At 40.7% G+C, this 18194-nt stretch overlaps 1 protein-coding gene across 7 annotated transcripts in view; it reads left to right on the top strand.

Moving 5' to 3' along the window:
* ntng1a (netrin g1a) overlaps window positions 1–17065 on the top strand; it is a 129273-nt gene extending 112208 nt beyond the window's left edge. For 2 of the 7 annotated variants that reach the window (XM_012924215.4, XM_004569509.5), the window contains exons 6-8: window positions 3336–3503; window positions 7028–7162; window positions 15253–17065. In XM_012924215.4, coding sequence (XP_012779669.3) covers window positions 3336–3503; window positions 7028–7162; window positions 15253–15509 — 560 coding nt within the window. In that variant the 3' untranslated portion in view covers window positions 15510–17065. Of the gene's footprint in view, window positions 1–669; window positions 715–1674; window positions 1735–3335; window positions 3504–7027; window positions 7163–15252 lie in introns of all 7 variants that reach the window. The other 5 variants (XM_023154040.3, XM_014411053.3, XM_004569510.5 and 2 more) reach the window with 5 other exon arrangements.
* Window positions 17066–18194: the final 1129 nt, after the last annotated feature.

The raw sequence follows: 18194 nt of genomic DNA, 5'->3' as shown, positions 1-18194 counted from the left end.
TGAAGGGGCACGATGAGGAAACTTATCCGTATTCCTCCCTTTGCTTGAGTCCTCTCCATTTCCAACCGCAAAGTATTTCCCTGACACGGAAATACTGACTTGTATGTAATTATGAGGTTATGCTACCCACAGCAGTCCGTCATTCCAAGTCCCAACACCTGCCATTATTTATTCATTGTTATTCCTCCACCAGAAATACACTGTAATTAGATATTGATTACTCAGTCAATGTGATGAATTAAACAAAATGCCCCCTAACGTCTTCATTTGCTATACATAGAGTCCCTTGCATAAATCATGAGCTAAATACTAAGTTTAACTGAGTTTGGGTTTTTTTCTTGATCTTTTGTCTTCAGTTTTTTTTCCCACTCATCATTGCCATTGCCATAAACATACAGTTGCTCAGCAAGGTAATGGACGTCACACAAATTACATACAACGTCTCTCCGACGTCCTTTTAATGGCTCTTTGGATGCATTCTCTGCCCGTCCATGTCAGCCCTGCCCCATCGTGCTGTTTCCTGATTTACAGATCTGAGTCATGCTGGACATGTTCATATCTCCAGTTGTCTGTGTCCACTACCACATAGTCTCCCCTCTTTAGATGATCTGTAAAGTGCATCCCACGAGGACACATCATTAACTCCTGATTTCTCTCAATTGCACGCAGTTCGGCCGAATGTGTCATCCCTAGGTGTCGCTAACCGAAAAGAAGGTAGGCATCTAAGATTATGCAACAATTATGTTTTTGTTTTGCAGATTCATTTACTTCAGGTGTTTGTATAGTTGTCAAAAATGACTCTTTGGTAGCCCAAACTATCCTTCCCTTTTTCCTGGCTTCTTGAAAAGCCCAAAAACATTATAAGTCAGCCTGTCGCACCCTGGAGGCTCAAGAGGTTGCTGCAGCTCTGATTTATACATTAACACTGTTTCAGTTAGGTGCTCAGCTCTCAGCACCGTGTTAGCTCATTAGATAGAAAAGCAGGAGAGGTTTCACTTTTGTCTTTTTTTGAAAGTGTTGGGCTCAACTTAGCTTAATCCACCTCACAACTAGCGCACAACCGCTCAGCTCTGTGTTTCCATGACTGCAGCCAAGCGCTCACAATGTATGTGGCAAGGGCTTATGTCACCTGGTACAATGGCAGAGGCCGGGCCCATTATTTCCTTTTCCCCACTGTTTGCTTTATAGCCGTAAAAGAATGGAGGGATTGATGTGTTCACTGCTAGCCAGTTTCCTTACCCACGCAGCTGTGCACAAATTTATAGTGTGAAAATTCTTGGCTGGCCTCCACCGAGGTGGAGAGTAGTTTGTCAGGGTATAGTTTCTGTCTGGGGAAACATACACAGACAGTTTTGAATTATACTAAGCACTTGTTAATGAAATGAAGCGTAAAAGAGGGTCCATAATATTTGAATTGTTGAATCGAAGGCATTTGTAACAGATGCTGCTACACGCAGCCAGCTTCACTTGGCAATGTCACTCCTTATTTCTCAATGCCATCATTCATCTTTATTGCGTATGTTTCCTTTCTTTTCTTTTTTTTTTATTGTTATATTTTTATTAGGCGTGATGCTTGGTATCCTTAATTCTCTGGCATTACATGTGTTATGTTGAATTGCAATATCATGGGTTTTTTTTGTTTGTTTGTTTGTTTGTTTCTTTTAATTTGTCTAGTAGCTCCTCAAGTTGCATTGTCCACTGCCCCTTCTGTCCACGTTGCAAACAGCAAGCGAGGTAGGAGCTCTGGAATTCCCACATTGTCCCCACCCAATCCCAGATGACACCCAAAGCCTTCTTCCTGTATGAACTGATGTTTCTGTTAACCTGTGAGCTACCCCCCCCCCCCCCCCCCCCCCCCCCGCCAACCCTCCCCAACCCTTGTGACACTACCCCAGTGCTAGAGCACTCTGTATCCGTATCTCCAGCTCAGAGCTAGACTGATGGCTTTCACTGGACGACTCATTCATCTATGGAATCGTATTCTAAACACTATAAAAGTCCCTTGGAATCATTTCTTTTTTCACTGAAAATAAAGTGGGTGTTTGAGGCCACAACTATTTTGAGGGGGAACATGTACCTGAGACTTTTTATTCCCTGTGCGCGCCGTGCATGATTTATAACCTTAGCCTATTTCTAGAAAGGAGAGATTATTTGTCTTCTGAGAGTATGCCTGCAAGAGGGAGGCATCTAACGTAGAGGACCTTAGCTTACATTTGGATAAGACTTGCTGATTTAGGTGAAAGGTAGTGTGAACTGGACTTGCTGTACCTTCGTTTCCGAGACGTGCCGAGTTTATTAGTGTCTGGACAGAGAGAACTGACCTCAATACAGATTCTTAATAAACACAATCCCTTGGACGAAAGCCTCCTGCACTAACCACTTTATCGTGGAGCTGTGAGTGGGCATTCTGTCCAAGCAGCTGCCAGTGTGGCTTAAGGGTCACATCTGTCTGTGCTGTGACACATGGTGTCAGTGGTCACTCGGAGTGATGGGCTGATCCTCACTGGAACAGAGCTGGGGCCGGACACGCCCCATCCTGCAAGCCTTAGGGCAGGACTGCCAGTGAGTATCATGGATTGTAGCAGCTTCGACTCAATATAGCTTTATCTAATTAAGCATGACTGCATAGTAGGCAATGTCACTTTCCCACCCAGCTACAATTCACCACACACTCACTTGCCTCGCTGATTGCTTGTTGAAAACTCAGTTGGGTCGGACTAAAAAACAACTAAAGAAATGTTTGTTGGATGAATTAAGGGTTTTAAAGATAAGTAATACATCAGTCATTGCAAAGGGTTTTAAAAGAAAACACAAAGGTTTCATCTCATCCTCTCTTCAGACCAGATAACCGCTGACATTAAGACTTACACAAAAACCTCTAAATTCCCTCACACGCCATTCTCAGCGGCTGAGACATCCATTTCATTCATGGTTTGACCTGCCTCATGCTGCGCGGTGCTCCTGATGTGATCGTGTCTCTGTGCTGTCATTTCAGAGCCTTTGTCGCCTCGTGCTGTGGTGTGCTTGAAGTGATGTGACCTCTCTACTAACGCCGTGGTGTTTTATGTGAAACTTCTGTTTTTTTCTAACTCTGGCCATGCCCATGCGAGACTAATCACGACCAACCTTACCTGTCATTCCCCCCAACATCTTCTCCTCAAACCATCTCCATTTTTAACCTCGCATGCCACGGAGCCTCCATCAGACTTGCTAACCCCACCGCCGTAGCACTCGCTGCAAAAGCAACAATTCCAACGCTCTCGCCCGCGTCTCTTTCTCCTTCTTTTCTCTCCTCCTCCCCTCTCCTCACTTCACACTTGCTCTCTCTTTGCAAGACTGCGAATGCTTCGGCCACTCCAACCGATGCAGCTATATCGAGCTGCTAAACACCGTCATTTGCGTGAGCTGTAAGCACAACACTAGGGGCCAGCACTGCCAGCTATGCAAGCTGGGCTACTACCGCAATGCCTCAGCAGAACTGGACGATGAAAATGTGTGCATAGGTCAGTCCCCCATCCGGGCCCCTTCACCACCACCACGCTTTCACACTCTCTTCACCTCACCTCCTGTCTCTGACTCCTCATTAGAGAAATTGTCAGTTTCATCCCCAACACGTCATCACTTATACACTCTCCTGTTTCCATGTCCAGTCATCTTCCTCTTTTGCTTCTTCTGCTTTCACACAAGGTTGTTGCTCATAAATCTCCTTGTTAGCCTGGGTGTTAGCAGGTGATGCTTAAGGGAGTCTTTAGCATCATATTAAAATTAGCAGTTTACCATTTATTAAATATACCTTTATTTTTACCTACTAGCTCTCATATATTGTGTTTTATTGTAATCTCTTGCTGCTAGCTAGGTTTTATTTGAAAGGTGTATATTGAAGCCAAAATGATCCTATTCTCAAGGTTTAGCATGTGGGCGAGGTGAGAAAACTATAATTTGAGGAATAAATGTCCTCCTGAATAGCTGCATGGTGATTAGAAACTGGTTAGTGTGAAATGGTCACAACAGCTACATCTGAAACGTTAGCAGGTTTGTGCCTTGTCACAATTTTCTGTACAAATTCTGTCATTAAGGAGAAACAGTTCAAATGTTAGGATATAGCTGAGTTAGATAAGAAAACTGAGAGCACTGTTATGTCTTTATGTTTATTATTAAGGTACAGACAGAAGCATGTTGCCTTAGCTTAGGACATTATAGATTAAGGATAACATTTAGTCTTGCTTTGTCCAAAGGTAACCTTCGAAACCTTGTATGACATGACATATAGACCACAAAGTGTTGAGTGACCCCTCATTTTTTAATATTTTGCTTCCCAGGAGTCAGATTTTCTTATGTTTAAAGTGGTCTTGAGCAATAGTGAGCAAAACGCAGGAGTGTTTTTTTGTTAAGCCACTTAACACATGTGAATCACTCAAAGGCACCTAACCTACGGGATGAATCACTGTTGTGTCCAACATTACAGACAAATGGGAAAGAACCAAATTTAAATTGTGTTTTAGGCACTTTCTTAGTAGATGCCAGTTGTGGAATCTACAAAAAAATAAAATAAAATGCCAAGGACAACATAATTTAACAGATATCAAATAGTATTTTTGCACCAACAGGTAGATTCTCAAAGAGCTATTAGCTAAAAGCTTGGCATGTCTGTGCATCATGTGTACCCTTATAAAATCTTAGGAAAGCAGGACAATATAAGAAGCGGCAGAACTTACAAAAAAACTATTTGCAGCAGATGAACAGTATCTGAAAGTCATGTCCTTAGGAAATAAGAAACAATTCCAGCAAACACCTGACACAGGACCTGAGAGATAGATTTGGCTCTTTAGTTGATCTGCTGATGACCAAACCCGCAACTTGTCTTAGTCGAAAAGTGGCTGTCAACAAGTCATTATCAAGCAAGGTCAATAATAAGGGGGGAGCTGAGGTTCTGCCAAATTATACAAGAACTGGACGGAAAATCAGTGGCTACAGGTTGGATGCAGTCTTGAATCCAAATTAAAAATTTTGGACATCATCAATATGTATGAAGGAGGCCAGGAGTGTGGTACAAAATTGAATGTCTACAGCCATCTGTGAACATGGTAGAAGCTCTGTCGTGGTTTGGAGCTGCATTTCAGCCAGTGGTGTTTGGGATCTTGAAAAAATTGCAGAAAAGTTCCAGCAGATTTTGATCCATCATGCAATAGCATCTGGAAAGAAAGAATTTCCAGCATGACAATGATCCCAAACACACTGACAGCATGCCTGGATAGAAAAAGCACGCAGTGGGAGGCTATCAGTCATGGATTGGCCTCCCCGGACGTCAACATTATTGAAGCAGCGTGGGATCATCTTGACAGAGAAGGAAATAGAAGTTAGCAAACTTCCAAAGAAGAGCTTTGAATTTCCTTCAGGAAGTCTGGAGAACTATTGCTGAACAGAGTTCAGGCTGTGTTGAAGAATAAAGATGGTTATACCATATACTCATTCCCATGTATGATTACATGTTTGAATAATCACTGCACCTATTCTCCATTTTCCTAGCAAAATATTAAAAAAATTTGGAGGTGACTTGTGACTTTCGCACAGTACTGTAGGCTACATAAAATTGGTGGTGGAACTTACAAGCAAATGTATTCAGTATTGCCAAAATACTTGCTGGTGAAGCAAATGCCACCTTTATGGTTATGTCTGAGGTAAAAGGCCATTTCCACTTGGTGTTCCTGTTATTTTGTTCATGACTTTTACGCAGGCATTCATAAAATGCATTATCTACTTTGTCTATGTGTAAAAATTGCGTTTCCTACGGTTCCTAGGGCAGTATCTCGGTTCCCCGTTGAATTTTTTAGCTAGCACATGTAGTGTGAATTCACAGCGCTCAGTGCCAGGTGCATTTGTGAGTCCTGAGGGGGGATTCTGACAAGCAACAAGAGTTCTGAGAGAAATGTTGCAGCGAAGTCACACCGCCAGTCAGAGGTGCCACACAAGTGCATATGTCATATACATGAAATGGCCTCAGGAGCAGCAGCTGAAACCTGTCACAAGGCATTAAAAGTCGCCGAGGCGTTACTGCGTGCCAAACTCGCCGTCACCCTGCCTCTCTCTCGCTGACCCCCCACTTTGTCACTTGCTGTCACCTCTCTCCTCTTGCCTGACCCTTGGATGTCACTCAGGCGCAGCCGCGTGCAGCCAGCACAGACACAGAAGGTGCAATGTGATGGTCAGGGACTGTCAAAATAAGTGTCACTTTGACTGCAGAGTGTTCCAGGTGCTCTGAAAAGTGGGAAGGTCAGTTGAGTGTGAGGCACTAGAGACTGGGCGTGTTGCTTTCATGAAGCGCTTTATGTTCAAATTGCAGCCAGAGCACCGCTGTCTTCTGTTTGTAATAGGCAATTAAAGATGAAGCCAAATTCTTATCAAAGGATAACAATAAGTCTACAGAGCCATTTAAAAATTAGAGGGAATTAAAGAACATATTACTACAATGCCCATTTCAATGTACTCTCTCATTCCTCTGGAACATTCAGTCTTTATCTTTGTTTCATATCATTATCCATCTCTACCTTCTCATCACATTTCCTGTCTTCTCTTGCCATCTTTTGCTACCTCTACCTGTTTGAATGACTCAGATTTTGGAAGAGCATGTTCAGATAGGCTCACTTTGTCCATCTAAAAAGAAAAAATCAAAGCTACTGATAGTGCTTTGCATATCTGCTCATTGCACGCTGTGTTCTTTAAAACAGCCAAATTAATGCTATATTAATTACAAGTATGTTGTAATGAATAGAAAATGTTCATGTATCTAGAGCCAGCTTCATTCTCACTCATTCTGTCTCCATTACAGTTGAAATGGTAGCATTTTTCCCTGTATGAGTCTTTAAATCTATTCCCATTCTTTTACCAGTTATAATAATCAAGCACCTTCTTAAGCTAGAGCTCGAGGACCGCAGACCACGCTGTGAAAATCCTAGACTTGTGCTGGGAAGTCAAAGCACTACCCTTTTTTTCTCCAGCCTGTGTGTGTATGTGTGTTTTGTTTTTCCAGAATGTAATTGTAATCCCTATGGCTCAGTCAATGATCGCTGTAATGGCACAGGATTTTGTATATGTAAGGAGGGCACTACAGGGCCTAAGTGTCAGGAGTGTCTGCCCGGCTATTTGTGGGACAATGGCTGCAAATGTAAGTAGAACCGTAACCCTCCCCGTGCAGCTCCTGACTGTTCTCCCCCTCAGCTGTGTCTTTCTCTTCTATTCTCTCTCTGATGTCTTTTCTCTCTGCGTGATTCCTGAAGCTTTGGCTGGAAGAAAAAGAAACAAAAAAAAAAACACTGCACACGTGCAAGACTGCCCAGCTGCCTTGACAAACACAGAGCTAACACATAACACCACCTAACCCGATATATACGAAGCCATTCCTTTCATAGCCTGTACCTGCATTTCACACTCGCTGTGGCTGCATTACCAGCGTCGAATCAGCAGGCGCCGTTTATGGCTCAAATAGAGAGAAAGCAGTGGAATGACGGGATGCATGCTGCTCGGTAACTCAGTTATTCAGGCGTGTCGCACACCAGCAACACAACAGCTGAGTCAATATTGACTGCTTGACAGGCTGCCTGTGATCTGTTTGAGTAGCCATCACCCCTTCACAGTCCACAACAGGACAATGTCATCCAACATCAACATTTTCTTTTAAAGGGGAATGCAGGTCGTTTTGAGTTCCAGCCCATTTATTACTGTCTACACTTTATATTTCCCCTGCTCATTTTGCAGTGCATGCCCTATGTATTTTTTTTTTTTTTCAAATGTCACCAATTTTTCATAGTTTCCTTCAAGTCAAATCTCAGTGACAAACCTGCAAGAGGTAGACAAAATAGAGTAAACACTTCAGGATGATGGATTTTAACTCTCTGACAAAGAACTTTAAAGACTGAAAACATCATTGCTAACACTGTTTATGCTCCAGGCACGCATTACTAGGCCTCTTTGGATCTATCTGACTAGTCGAGCGCTGGTTTAAAAAGGCTCGCGTCAATTTTTTTTGTCAGAACAGGTGATAATTGCTTCTAATTGGCGCTCACCCACCGCGACCCATCTTTGTATCAAGTTACCTCAGATTAATAGGCCTTTTCAACACGACAGTGACATCTATTTGCCCGCCTCCTGCAGCTCAACATTAATCTCTGTCCCGACTAACAAAGGCGTCCTAAACGAGGCACTTCAATAGAGTACGAGGACGTGATTTTGAGATTAAACAGCGACTCCACACTTTTATTACATCCTACAGAAAAGCCAAAAAAAGGGAAAATTTTAATTTAAAGAATTAATTTTTGGTAGTGTAATTTATTCTAGCTTTCTTTTTTAGACAAGTTTGATCGCTAGATATTAATTCTGTGAATTACATTGCCACTGTTTGCTTCAGGTTTCAACATCATTCTCGTGTATCCGAAATATTTGGACTAGGATTGGCTGATGTCTGAGTTTTACTGACTGGAGAGAAAAATATAAGAAACTATAGTTTCACTATTTTAGAAAGTTTAAGTGTCAATCTCTCAATATATATCATTCTAAAACATTAAAGTGCAGGGAAAAAAAACATTTATGACCTGAAGCTGATTCCTGTGCTTCTTCATGTGGATATTAAGTGATCATCGGCATAAGTAGAGTGTAATCTCGTGTTATCAATTAGTGAATTTATTGGGAAACACCCAATAAATAAACAGTGTAAACTTTGTGAAAAAACAAAAGAAGGTATATCATTGTGAACATGTTTAAAACACATGGCTTAATATTCACATTACAACAACAGTTACCTCAAGGTGCTTCATATTGTAAAGTAAAGACCCTACAATATTGTTAGAGTAACTGAAACAGCACAGAGAAAAATCGATTCCATATAAGGAAAAGTATCACTTTTTTCACAACAGCAAACTCAACATGCAAGGCAGGCAATGTGCGCTCAGTATGTTCTGTTTTATCTGTGGTGCTGTGGACGGAGATGAGATTGGTTAAAGTAAAGGGCTTCACCGAAGGAGCCACTTACAGCACTCGTCACGACTTTCTGAGATGCACTAAGTTTCACGATTTCATTATGCGAACTGTATCAATACAACACGAGCAGATAGAAGCGTTTCCCATTGAGTATACAGCGAATTAGCGACATCCCCGCTGCTTATACTGTGTTTGTTAGCGTCCAACTTAAGAAAACGAATGCTTTAAAGTCTGCTGCATTGTGATTTAAATTCAGTGTAAAATGAGTCACTTGCTTTTTTTAGTAGTTCTCGACACAGAAAGACATTCATTAAAATTCGCTGTTTTTTGTGACTGTACTAATATATTCTGTGTGTACAGCGCAAAGGCACTGTCAGCATGAAAAAATCTGCTTCAAACAAAAGGTGAGAGACAGGCGTCCTAGCATGACCTGCAACGTGAGGCGCACAACCCGAACCTAATGATGTACCGAGAACGCTGAGTGGTACAAAAGCAGAAAAAAGCAATTAACGTGAAAATGTTTAAAACGGCGAAAGAATGTTTTTCGTAGAGAGGCGGCGCCAAGGTAAACAGATGGGAAGCCACACACAGCGGGAGTGAGCACGGAGCAGATCAGTTTGTATTTGTCAGATGAAGCAGTGATCAGAAAATCCACAAACATTACTGTTTGAAGTGTTTGTATGCTCTCAAAACTTCAAACTCTATATCCAAGAGGTCTGAGTAATACTTCACTTAAAAAGCTGCTAAAGTTAAAGATCCGCTCCAGACACGATGAAAGGTATAACACTGGGATTTGCATAGTAATGTGGGTCTGAAAAGAAGTTCAATTACATCTACACCTTCTCCCTGATTAAAATAGTAACACAAACAAATCCAGAATGTCTTAACATGTAAATATTTTTTGGTCTTTAAGATTTAACTACTTGGTATAAAATTTCTCCTACATCACTCAAACAACAGCTCAGAGACATTCTCATCACATGAATTTGAAGAAAGTCTCCGAAAAGGTCAAATATCTCAATGTTTTCAGCACAAACATACTTTGATTGCTTTAATATCTTTTGCCTACAAATAAAAGGCAAAGAGGTTCCTTTGTATTGAGGTTGTAATTTACTGCTTGTGCACTGACTTTTCTACATTGATCAAAGTATTGGTGGCATTTCAAAGAATGCAACATCCAAAGAAGGGGGATCTTTTAGCTGTAAATGTCATAGAGGCTGTATTAGTATGCTCATATCGAGAAAAAGAATAGCATAGTATTGCTATATTCCTGACTACAGATTTTTTCCCCTAGAGATTGATTTTTCTTCTTCTTCTTCTTCTTCTTCTTTGGTTTGTTTGTTTGTTTGTTTGTTTGTTTGTTTGTTTGTTTGTTTGTTTGTTTGTTTGTTTGTTTGTTTGTTTGTTTGTTTGTTTGTTTGTTTGTTTGTTTGTTTGGTCACTGAAAAAAATTCCAGGCTCTGCTGCTCTGGCAGTAACACAAATGTGAAGTTTTTCACTGGAGTTTGATTCATCGCCCCAACAACAAATGAGCCACAAAAGCACCCATAGCAGTGCTTTCACTTCACAAAATGTCCTCTAAAGTAGGAAAGAGAACGAGAAACCCCCAGAATAATGTCAGTCCAAAACCACTGAGTGATTCTATGGCTGAAATGGGAAAACTCGACCTTCTTCTGCATCCCCGCTGCTGCTGCAGGAGTTCTGTGCGTTGACGAGACGCTGTCTGCATGCAGAGCGGGGAAAAAAATGCAATTAAAACTTAAATCTCTCGTCAAACACATCACTTTCCCAGACAGGCGCACCTAGTTCAGCGGCCCCTTCTCTAAATATTATCACTCATATCAAAAGCAAACACAACAAATCTTGTCTTTTACTGCCTGTGCCGGCTCTGTTTATGTGCAGTAATGCAAAATGGTTAATGTGAGAAAATGAAATCAGATAAAGGTGCGGGACAAGAAGTTCCTACTTCTGCTGTGTTTTCAATCTTACAACACTGAACGTGATCGTTCTTGTTTGTCATTATTTTTTTTATATCTTGATGATTTTATTGATCTTTTTTCCTTTTTTTGTTTTTTTTTTAAGTCATCACTATCTATTTGTCTTTATAGTCCCTTCAGCTGATGAATCACTCTGCTTCCAGGGAATAGCCATGACCTAAAATTTCCTTTAGAATGAACTAAAATTTCCTTTGAACAGAAAGATTCTTAAAATTATTTTAATGGGATTATTCTGAAAATAAGAAAAAAAACACTTAGCAACCACCAGTCACTATGGAGAAATTTGTGGTTGCTGGAGGTTGGTGGTAGTTGCTGTAAAAAACCCCATTCAGGCAGGCCTCCCCCTCTGTACCCAGCTGGTTGCTAGGCAACAATATGTATTTGTCAGCCTGTTGGTGAGGGAGGTTGCTGGCTGTCGCAAATCAGTCACAAAGAGGTATACAGTGCTGCACTTCTATATGATATTTTCAGTTTTGGATTCAATTTTTCAATCACAACAACAGTCGCCTCAAAGCGCTTTATATTGTAAGGTAGAATCTACAATAATGCATCCAGAGAAAAAAACAACAATCCAATCACATGACCCCCTATGAGCAAGCACTTTGGCGACAGTGGGAAGGAAAAACTCCCTTTTAACAGGAAGAAACCTCCAGAAGAACCAGGCTCAGGAAGGGGTGGGGCCATCTGCCGCAACCGGTTGGGGTGAGAGAAGGAAGACATGAGACAGGATAAAGACAAGCTGTGGAAGAGAGCCAGAGATTAATAACAAGTACAATTCAATGCAGAGAGGTCTATTAACACATGAGTGAGAAAGGTGTCTGCAAACACTTGCCAGCTTCTTGCTAAGCAGTCTTTCTGCTGTCCTCCTTTCCATTCACCCCCAGCTGGCAGCTGCAGATGACTTCCCATCCTTGAGCCTGGGAATGTTTCCTTCCCACTGTCACCTTGCTCATGGGCGATCATCTGATTTTGGGGGCTTTCTCTATATGGTGATAGGGTCTTTTCCTTACAATATAAAGCACCTTGAGGTAACTGCTGTTGTGATTTGAAGCTATAAAAATACAACTGAATTACACTGAATTGAAACAGTGAAATCAGAGACTATTTGTCTTAGTAAGTAAACGCTGTATGTTTTCAAACATGTTGATTGGAGCAGGGATACACATTTTTCCAATGGGGGTCACTGACTAGTCTAAAGTCCAGTGTGACTGAAGCCTAACCTATCAACAACCAATCAAATTGCTGAAAATGTAGTTTTTACCTCAAATTTAGACAAATTAATCGAATCTCACCTTCAAAATGTTCCAAGCTTTAATCAACAAGTTAGGAAGTGGTTGTCTGTAAGTATGGATTACTTTCCTGAACATAGACTAAATCCGACGTTGCTTATATCAAATAGCAAGTCTGATTTGGCCTTAAAGATGTGCCTTTTTAAAGACGTGATCATATCTTATCAGACTAGGATCGTTTGAGATTTTTAGTCCAAAAAAGTGGGCATTCACAACCGTGTCCGACGTCTTTTTTCCAATTATTTTTCTAATTCTGAATAAAAGCCAGTCTGAATATTCTTAGAAATTCACGTTATCATTCTATTGTGACAGCAAGGAAGGATAAGATAGACGAGACGAAAGGTTATTGTCTAATTAAAGGAGTCTCTCCTGTGTACTGATCATATCAAGGCCTCATGATTCTTTAATTAATACATTTGATCGCTCTTCCTTGTCATCTCGAGGAGACAATCTAATTACCAAGTTTAGCCGCTGCCTCATCACAGAGAGCAATCAAAGTGAACAAAGGCTTTCCATAGAGTCTGTTTTGCAGTCTCATATTGACTCATTACTGTAGTTTCTCCTGAGTGGTTGAGGTGGTCATGCAATTGATATGTCAGATGAAAAAAACAAAACAGGGGGAACAAAGATAGAGTTCAGATGTCTTATTTGGATGTAGTTGTGCATGGTAATTGGTGAGCTGTGGCCTGGAGCGAAACTTACTGAGCCAAACAGCAGCTCTCTTTTCTCCCACGAAACACAAATAGGATTCGCACAGTCAATGTTTCTTAACAAGGCTCCCATCAAAGCTCTATTTGGCTATTCCTGTGAGACAGCATGCATCCAATCCTGATTATTAGGAGAGAGGTCTTATATTTGTTTGTGATATTTATGTCCCATAGAGTTCATAGATTGCTCACCGCATTGTTTTCCACTCCTATAAAGGACTGAAATGGGCAGAAGTGGCCCCTGTGTTTATCAGTGTTTATTTGTCTCTGTTGGTTTATTAGTTTGTGCAGCGCAGCTTTGTTTGCCTCCAGCTTGTTTGACAGCTTGCCTCCGCTGGGAATAGAGTGGCCTCGGTGTCCCAGCTCTAAATATACACCAATTTTCACCTGACGTTCAGTTTGTCTAAAGTCAGTGGTGTTTGGGGAAAGCCTCGCAGGCTTTGAGGAAAGTGTGGATTTCTGTGCTGTAACGTAGCTGATTTGATGGGGCTTGAATAAGGTTTTGGTATTAAACAAATAGACGCGTCTTTTTAGATGCTGAAAAAATGTCCTGAAATCTGAAATTTGGTGTTATTTAAAGATTAGAGGCTGTAAAGTTAAACTGATGGGGAATATATGAAATGTTTCAGAGTCATTTAAGTAATAATGATGAAAAAAGACTGTGAAATTAATTTCGAGTGGCATTATACTCTTTAAGAGGTGATTAAAAGATAAAGCCAGTGTTCACCACCTTTTAATTACATGTGTATATATTCATTAGAGTTTAATAGCACTTGTATAGCGCCTAAGATTAATCTCAGCCTCTGTGTACAGTACATCTTTACCACAGCTCGAAGCAACAACATTACACAACATTTTCGCTGTCTTACAAACGTGTTTTGTTCAAATTTTACATCACATTTAATTATTTTCCTATATAAAATAGTCAATTTCATTTAATACTTTAATTTAATTTTATAATTTTACTAGATTTAATTATTAGATATGACATATAATCTATATTTCATGCATTTTACAATCCAAAATGTGCCAAATGTTGAAGCAATACTTGAACATGTTGGAAAATATGCTTATTTGATTTCTTGAGTTTATTAAGAGATCTAAGCCTCTGCACATTAAATAGATCAAAACCAGGCTGTGCCAGCTAATCTGAATGTGCTCAAAGGTTTCAAAGACAAAGAGCATTGCCCACCAGCACCCATGAAACTTACTTATTAAGGGGTGATGTTACAACTTAAAATTATTATGCATTTCAGTTGTTATAGAAGCCATTTCCCTAAAACTACACGCTTTGCCAGTGTGGGGTCGTGTAGTGTCAGGATTTGGTACATGCAAATGTAGATGGAGGCCATTGTGAGAGATGTTTAGTGTCTGAGTGGCCATAGTGGAAGAAATCTGACTCTTTTGCTTGAGTCGACCCACAATTCATTAAGGGAAGTTATGTTGCCCTACTTCATTTAGTACGCAGTTAGCTTAAAAACTATTTGGTTGCACAGATTGTCAGTAGTTTCTCTTATGCAAAGACTTGAGGGGATGTTGATGAGTTAGTGATTAATTCAGCAGTGTACTGATTGTAAATTCTGTTAGGTTGCTTTTAGACTTGTTTTTGTTGTCAAGAACAGTGATGAGTTTTAGCCGTGCAGTAGCCACCAGCACAGCAGCTAGCATGGTTCTCAAAATGCTTAATACGGCAGCGTTCCCGTATAAAACAAGAACTTAAATGTGGGTTAGATATGTGAGGCTATAAAGACCAAGCCCCTCATGAGGAATGCAGTTTCATATAGGTACACTGTTGTAGATCACGCTAGCTACATGGAAGATTAATGGTTTTAGGCTACCGAATCTAACTACATTTACTTTACTGTAATTTAATGGCAGCATGTGTTGGTGTATAGATTATGGGCAAATAACCACCCATGAAATTATAGACTACACAATTAGGACAGTATAACCCAATTCCCAGTCTTTGGGCTAAGCCTTGTCTCCATATTTACTGTACTGTAACTATCAAGACCATAAATAAGCATATTTTCAAATTTAAGATTTCATAGACATCAAAAATGGAATAAAATGTGGCAACGCTTTACTTGAAGAACACTTTTTGTCAGTCTTTGATTCCATAATTGGCCATCTTTAAAGCTTCTGCTGTGATGTTTGATAATGGGAGCTAATGAGAAGAGAATCTCCTTCATGCACCAGAACACACTTCAAGTAAAGTGTCACCCAAACACGTGTTTGTGTGTTAAATTCTCACACGTCTTTCCTGTCTTTACATTGCTTCCACCGCAGCCCGGGTGTGTGACAACGAACTCCTGCGCTGCCAAAATGGTGGGACGTGTATCAGCAACGTCCGCTGCAGCTGTCCAACGGGCTATACGGGTTTGCTGTGTGAGAAGCGCCGCTGCGAGTCAGAGCTGGGAGGCTGTAGGGGCCCAGATTCAGGCCAGGCTCACCTGACACCTCCATCCACCTCCAGGCTGCTGCTGCTCCTGCTGCTAGGCTCGGTTCTGCTGAGAGGGGTCTCCTGCCGGCCCGCTGTGCTCTAAAGTGACCCATTACCTGGTGGGAGTCGCACACTTCCCACCTTCTCCACCTTAACCCAAGCTCATCCCCCTCCCCTTTCAGATAATCAACAACCATTTAAAAAAGAACAACCATGAGCTTTCTGGACTGTAATGTTCTGAGCTTCTCCGCCTCCAGACTCAATGGACACTCGCACTGACAATAAAGGGAATGTGCCAGTCAAATGAGTGCAGAAGCTTTTCATTTAATTTCAAAGAATATATAGAAATAATTAAAAAGAAAAACTATACTTCTAAAAAAAAATACAGATATTATTAGAAATATGAGTAACTGAGGGTTTGCCTAACAAAAGTAAAATGAGCAGAGAATGGTGAGTCCCACCCCGACCCCTACCCTACCTCTCTCCCTCCCCCCAAAAGCCATACCAGGTACAGTACACGAGCCCCCTTCGATTTTGAGAGGAGATAACTAAAGATGACAGACTCGTTCACTTCTTCTCATATTGCCACGGCAACAACAGCTGCGACCAATCAGCTCTCGCACAAGCCGACGGTGGCCGCCGACCCCTTTGGGATGCTTCTGTGCGTTGTTAATGTTGGCTGGACTGATGCCGAAGAAAAAAAAAACAACAACAACAACAAAAAAAAGCAAACTTGTCCCCGCTGAATGGCAAAGACTGGCCTCAGAAACAAACCCGTTACACTTCAGCGTGATAACAAACAGAAAGAGGTGAAAAACCCCAGGACGCATTCTTTGCTGTCAGTGCATTGTGGATAGAAGGAAATCTGTCCGGACTGCCACATTGTGACACAAAACCTTGCCCTCGTTGATCCCTCTCTGTCTCTATCTTTCTGTCTCTCCTTCGAGCTCGGCCTCATCCTCTCGTTCATCCCCCTCCCTTCCCTCCGATCCTAGTTCCACCCCCAGACGCCGCCACTGACCTGTGCTTTCGTGAACGTTACTCTGTAAAACCCTTGTTGGTTGAAAGATTCTTTTGTCCAATGTTAGTGATGCACATGTAAGAATCCCCCGTCCCATCCCTCGTCCCCCTTTCCTCTCTTCCGAAAAGATACTCCAGTGAAGCTGTCTGATTCTTTTTTTATCTTAGAGCCACCACTCTCCCTACTGTCATGGTCAGGGGATAGTATTCACCTGAGCAGACGAGAAGTGCATAGAAAACCATCAGTGTATTTGCAAGTTCTTTTCTCGACAGATCAAACAAAACAACAAAAAAACAACAAAAAAAGAGAGTCATGTAGTCCTTTTGTATCTTTGCCGAACTGTGATTGAAAAAAAGGCAACCTGTATCTATTTAAGTCATTCAAATGCAGAAGCAGTTGGGTTGTTTTTTCTCTCTCTTTCTCTTTTATTTTCACTTCCTTTTTCACCTTTTCTGTTTATTACTTTTCGTTGTGCAGTTGATTTTCCTTTGTATTGGCAACGTGCTGGCATCAAAGAATATCAGTTTACATATACAGTATTAATAAAGTGTAATAAAATCCCACCAAAGGACATTATAAATGTTTTGTTCTTGCTTTAACACTTGAGAATTTAAATGAATAAAAGGTTAAAAAATTAAGCCCGTGTTGATCTTTTGTTCATGCTAAGAAAGAAAAGATGCGATCGCTGTTTTTTCCACATCATAAGAGCATCGCTGCAGAAATCATCCATTCAAATTTAGTAGCTGTTTGGAAATTGAAATAATGACAATTAACCACATTGTAGAAATATCGGCAAACAAACACAACAATTTTAGCTTTAAGGACTTTATCAAAGTGACAAATGGAATATGCAAGTTTTCTTATTTTTTCGCTATAAATGATGTCTGTATATATTAAAAAGAAGGTCTTTAGAAAACACAATTTCTATTATAGCTGGAAAAATCATACTGAGACTACATTAACATTTCAATAAAATGCAGTAAAGTCATTTCAGTCCAGACTGCAAGAGAGCACAGCCTGCATAGAATAACTGTATAATAATCTGCACAGAGACATGTTTGTGTGGATGTGTACATATAGCATACATAGTAATATTGTGTAGTTCTGCTTTTTCACAAAAGCAGCTGTTCGATTAGAACCTATTCATGCACAAATGCCTTATAATCCAAAAAGATATCATGACAATAGATCATGCCTTTCACTTAAAGCTTTCATGTACTTTATAATGGCTGCTTTTATAATCCATGCATTCACAGTCTCGCACTAATCTGCCTTTTTTAAAGTCAAACTTAACCACTAGAAATATGTGTTTATGATGTCCATGAATGCATTCCCATCTTAATTAGAACTGCACACGCAGTATAAAGGGGCACGCAGCTTCTGTTACTTCTTAAAATTGCTGACACTTCAAATAAATTAATATGCGATACGTGAAGCGAAAGCCCCAAAGAGGCAAACCTGACAAAATGATAGCATAAAAGTCTGTGTATCAGCTTTTGCGATATTTCCGTGCTATTTATCTTGAATTCAATCTGGTAAAGATTTGTTTCAGTGGGCATGCATTGTCGGAGGCACCAAATTAAATATTTACAACTATCGATGTGTCCCGGAGAGCCTGTGTTCAAAGTTTATATAGTGGGTCTTGTCAGACACTCGACAGTTCATCCATAACCTAAAATATTCAAGCCATTGCTCCAGCTTTTTTTTTTTTTTTTTTGCTTTCCTTTTCTTTTCCAAGTTTAACTCAAAGGGAGGAAAAGAACTTAG

Source organism: Maylandia zebra, linkage group LG9, assembly GCF_041146795.1.
Source record: "Maylandia zebra isolate NMK-2024a linkage group LG9, Mzebra_GT3a, whole genome shotgun sequence".
NCBI classification, from domain to species: Eukaryota; Metazoa; Chordata; class Actinopteri; order Cichliformes; family Cichlidae; genus Maylandia; species Maylandia zebra.
This window is presented reverse-complemented; position numbering and strand designations above follow the sequence as displayed.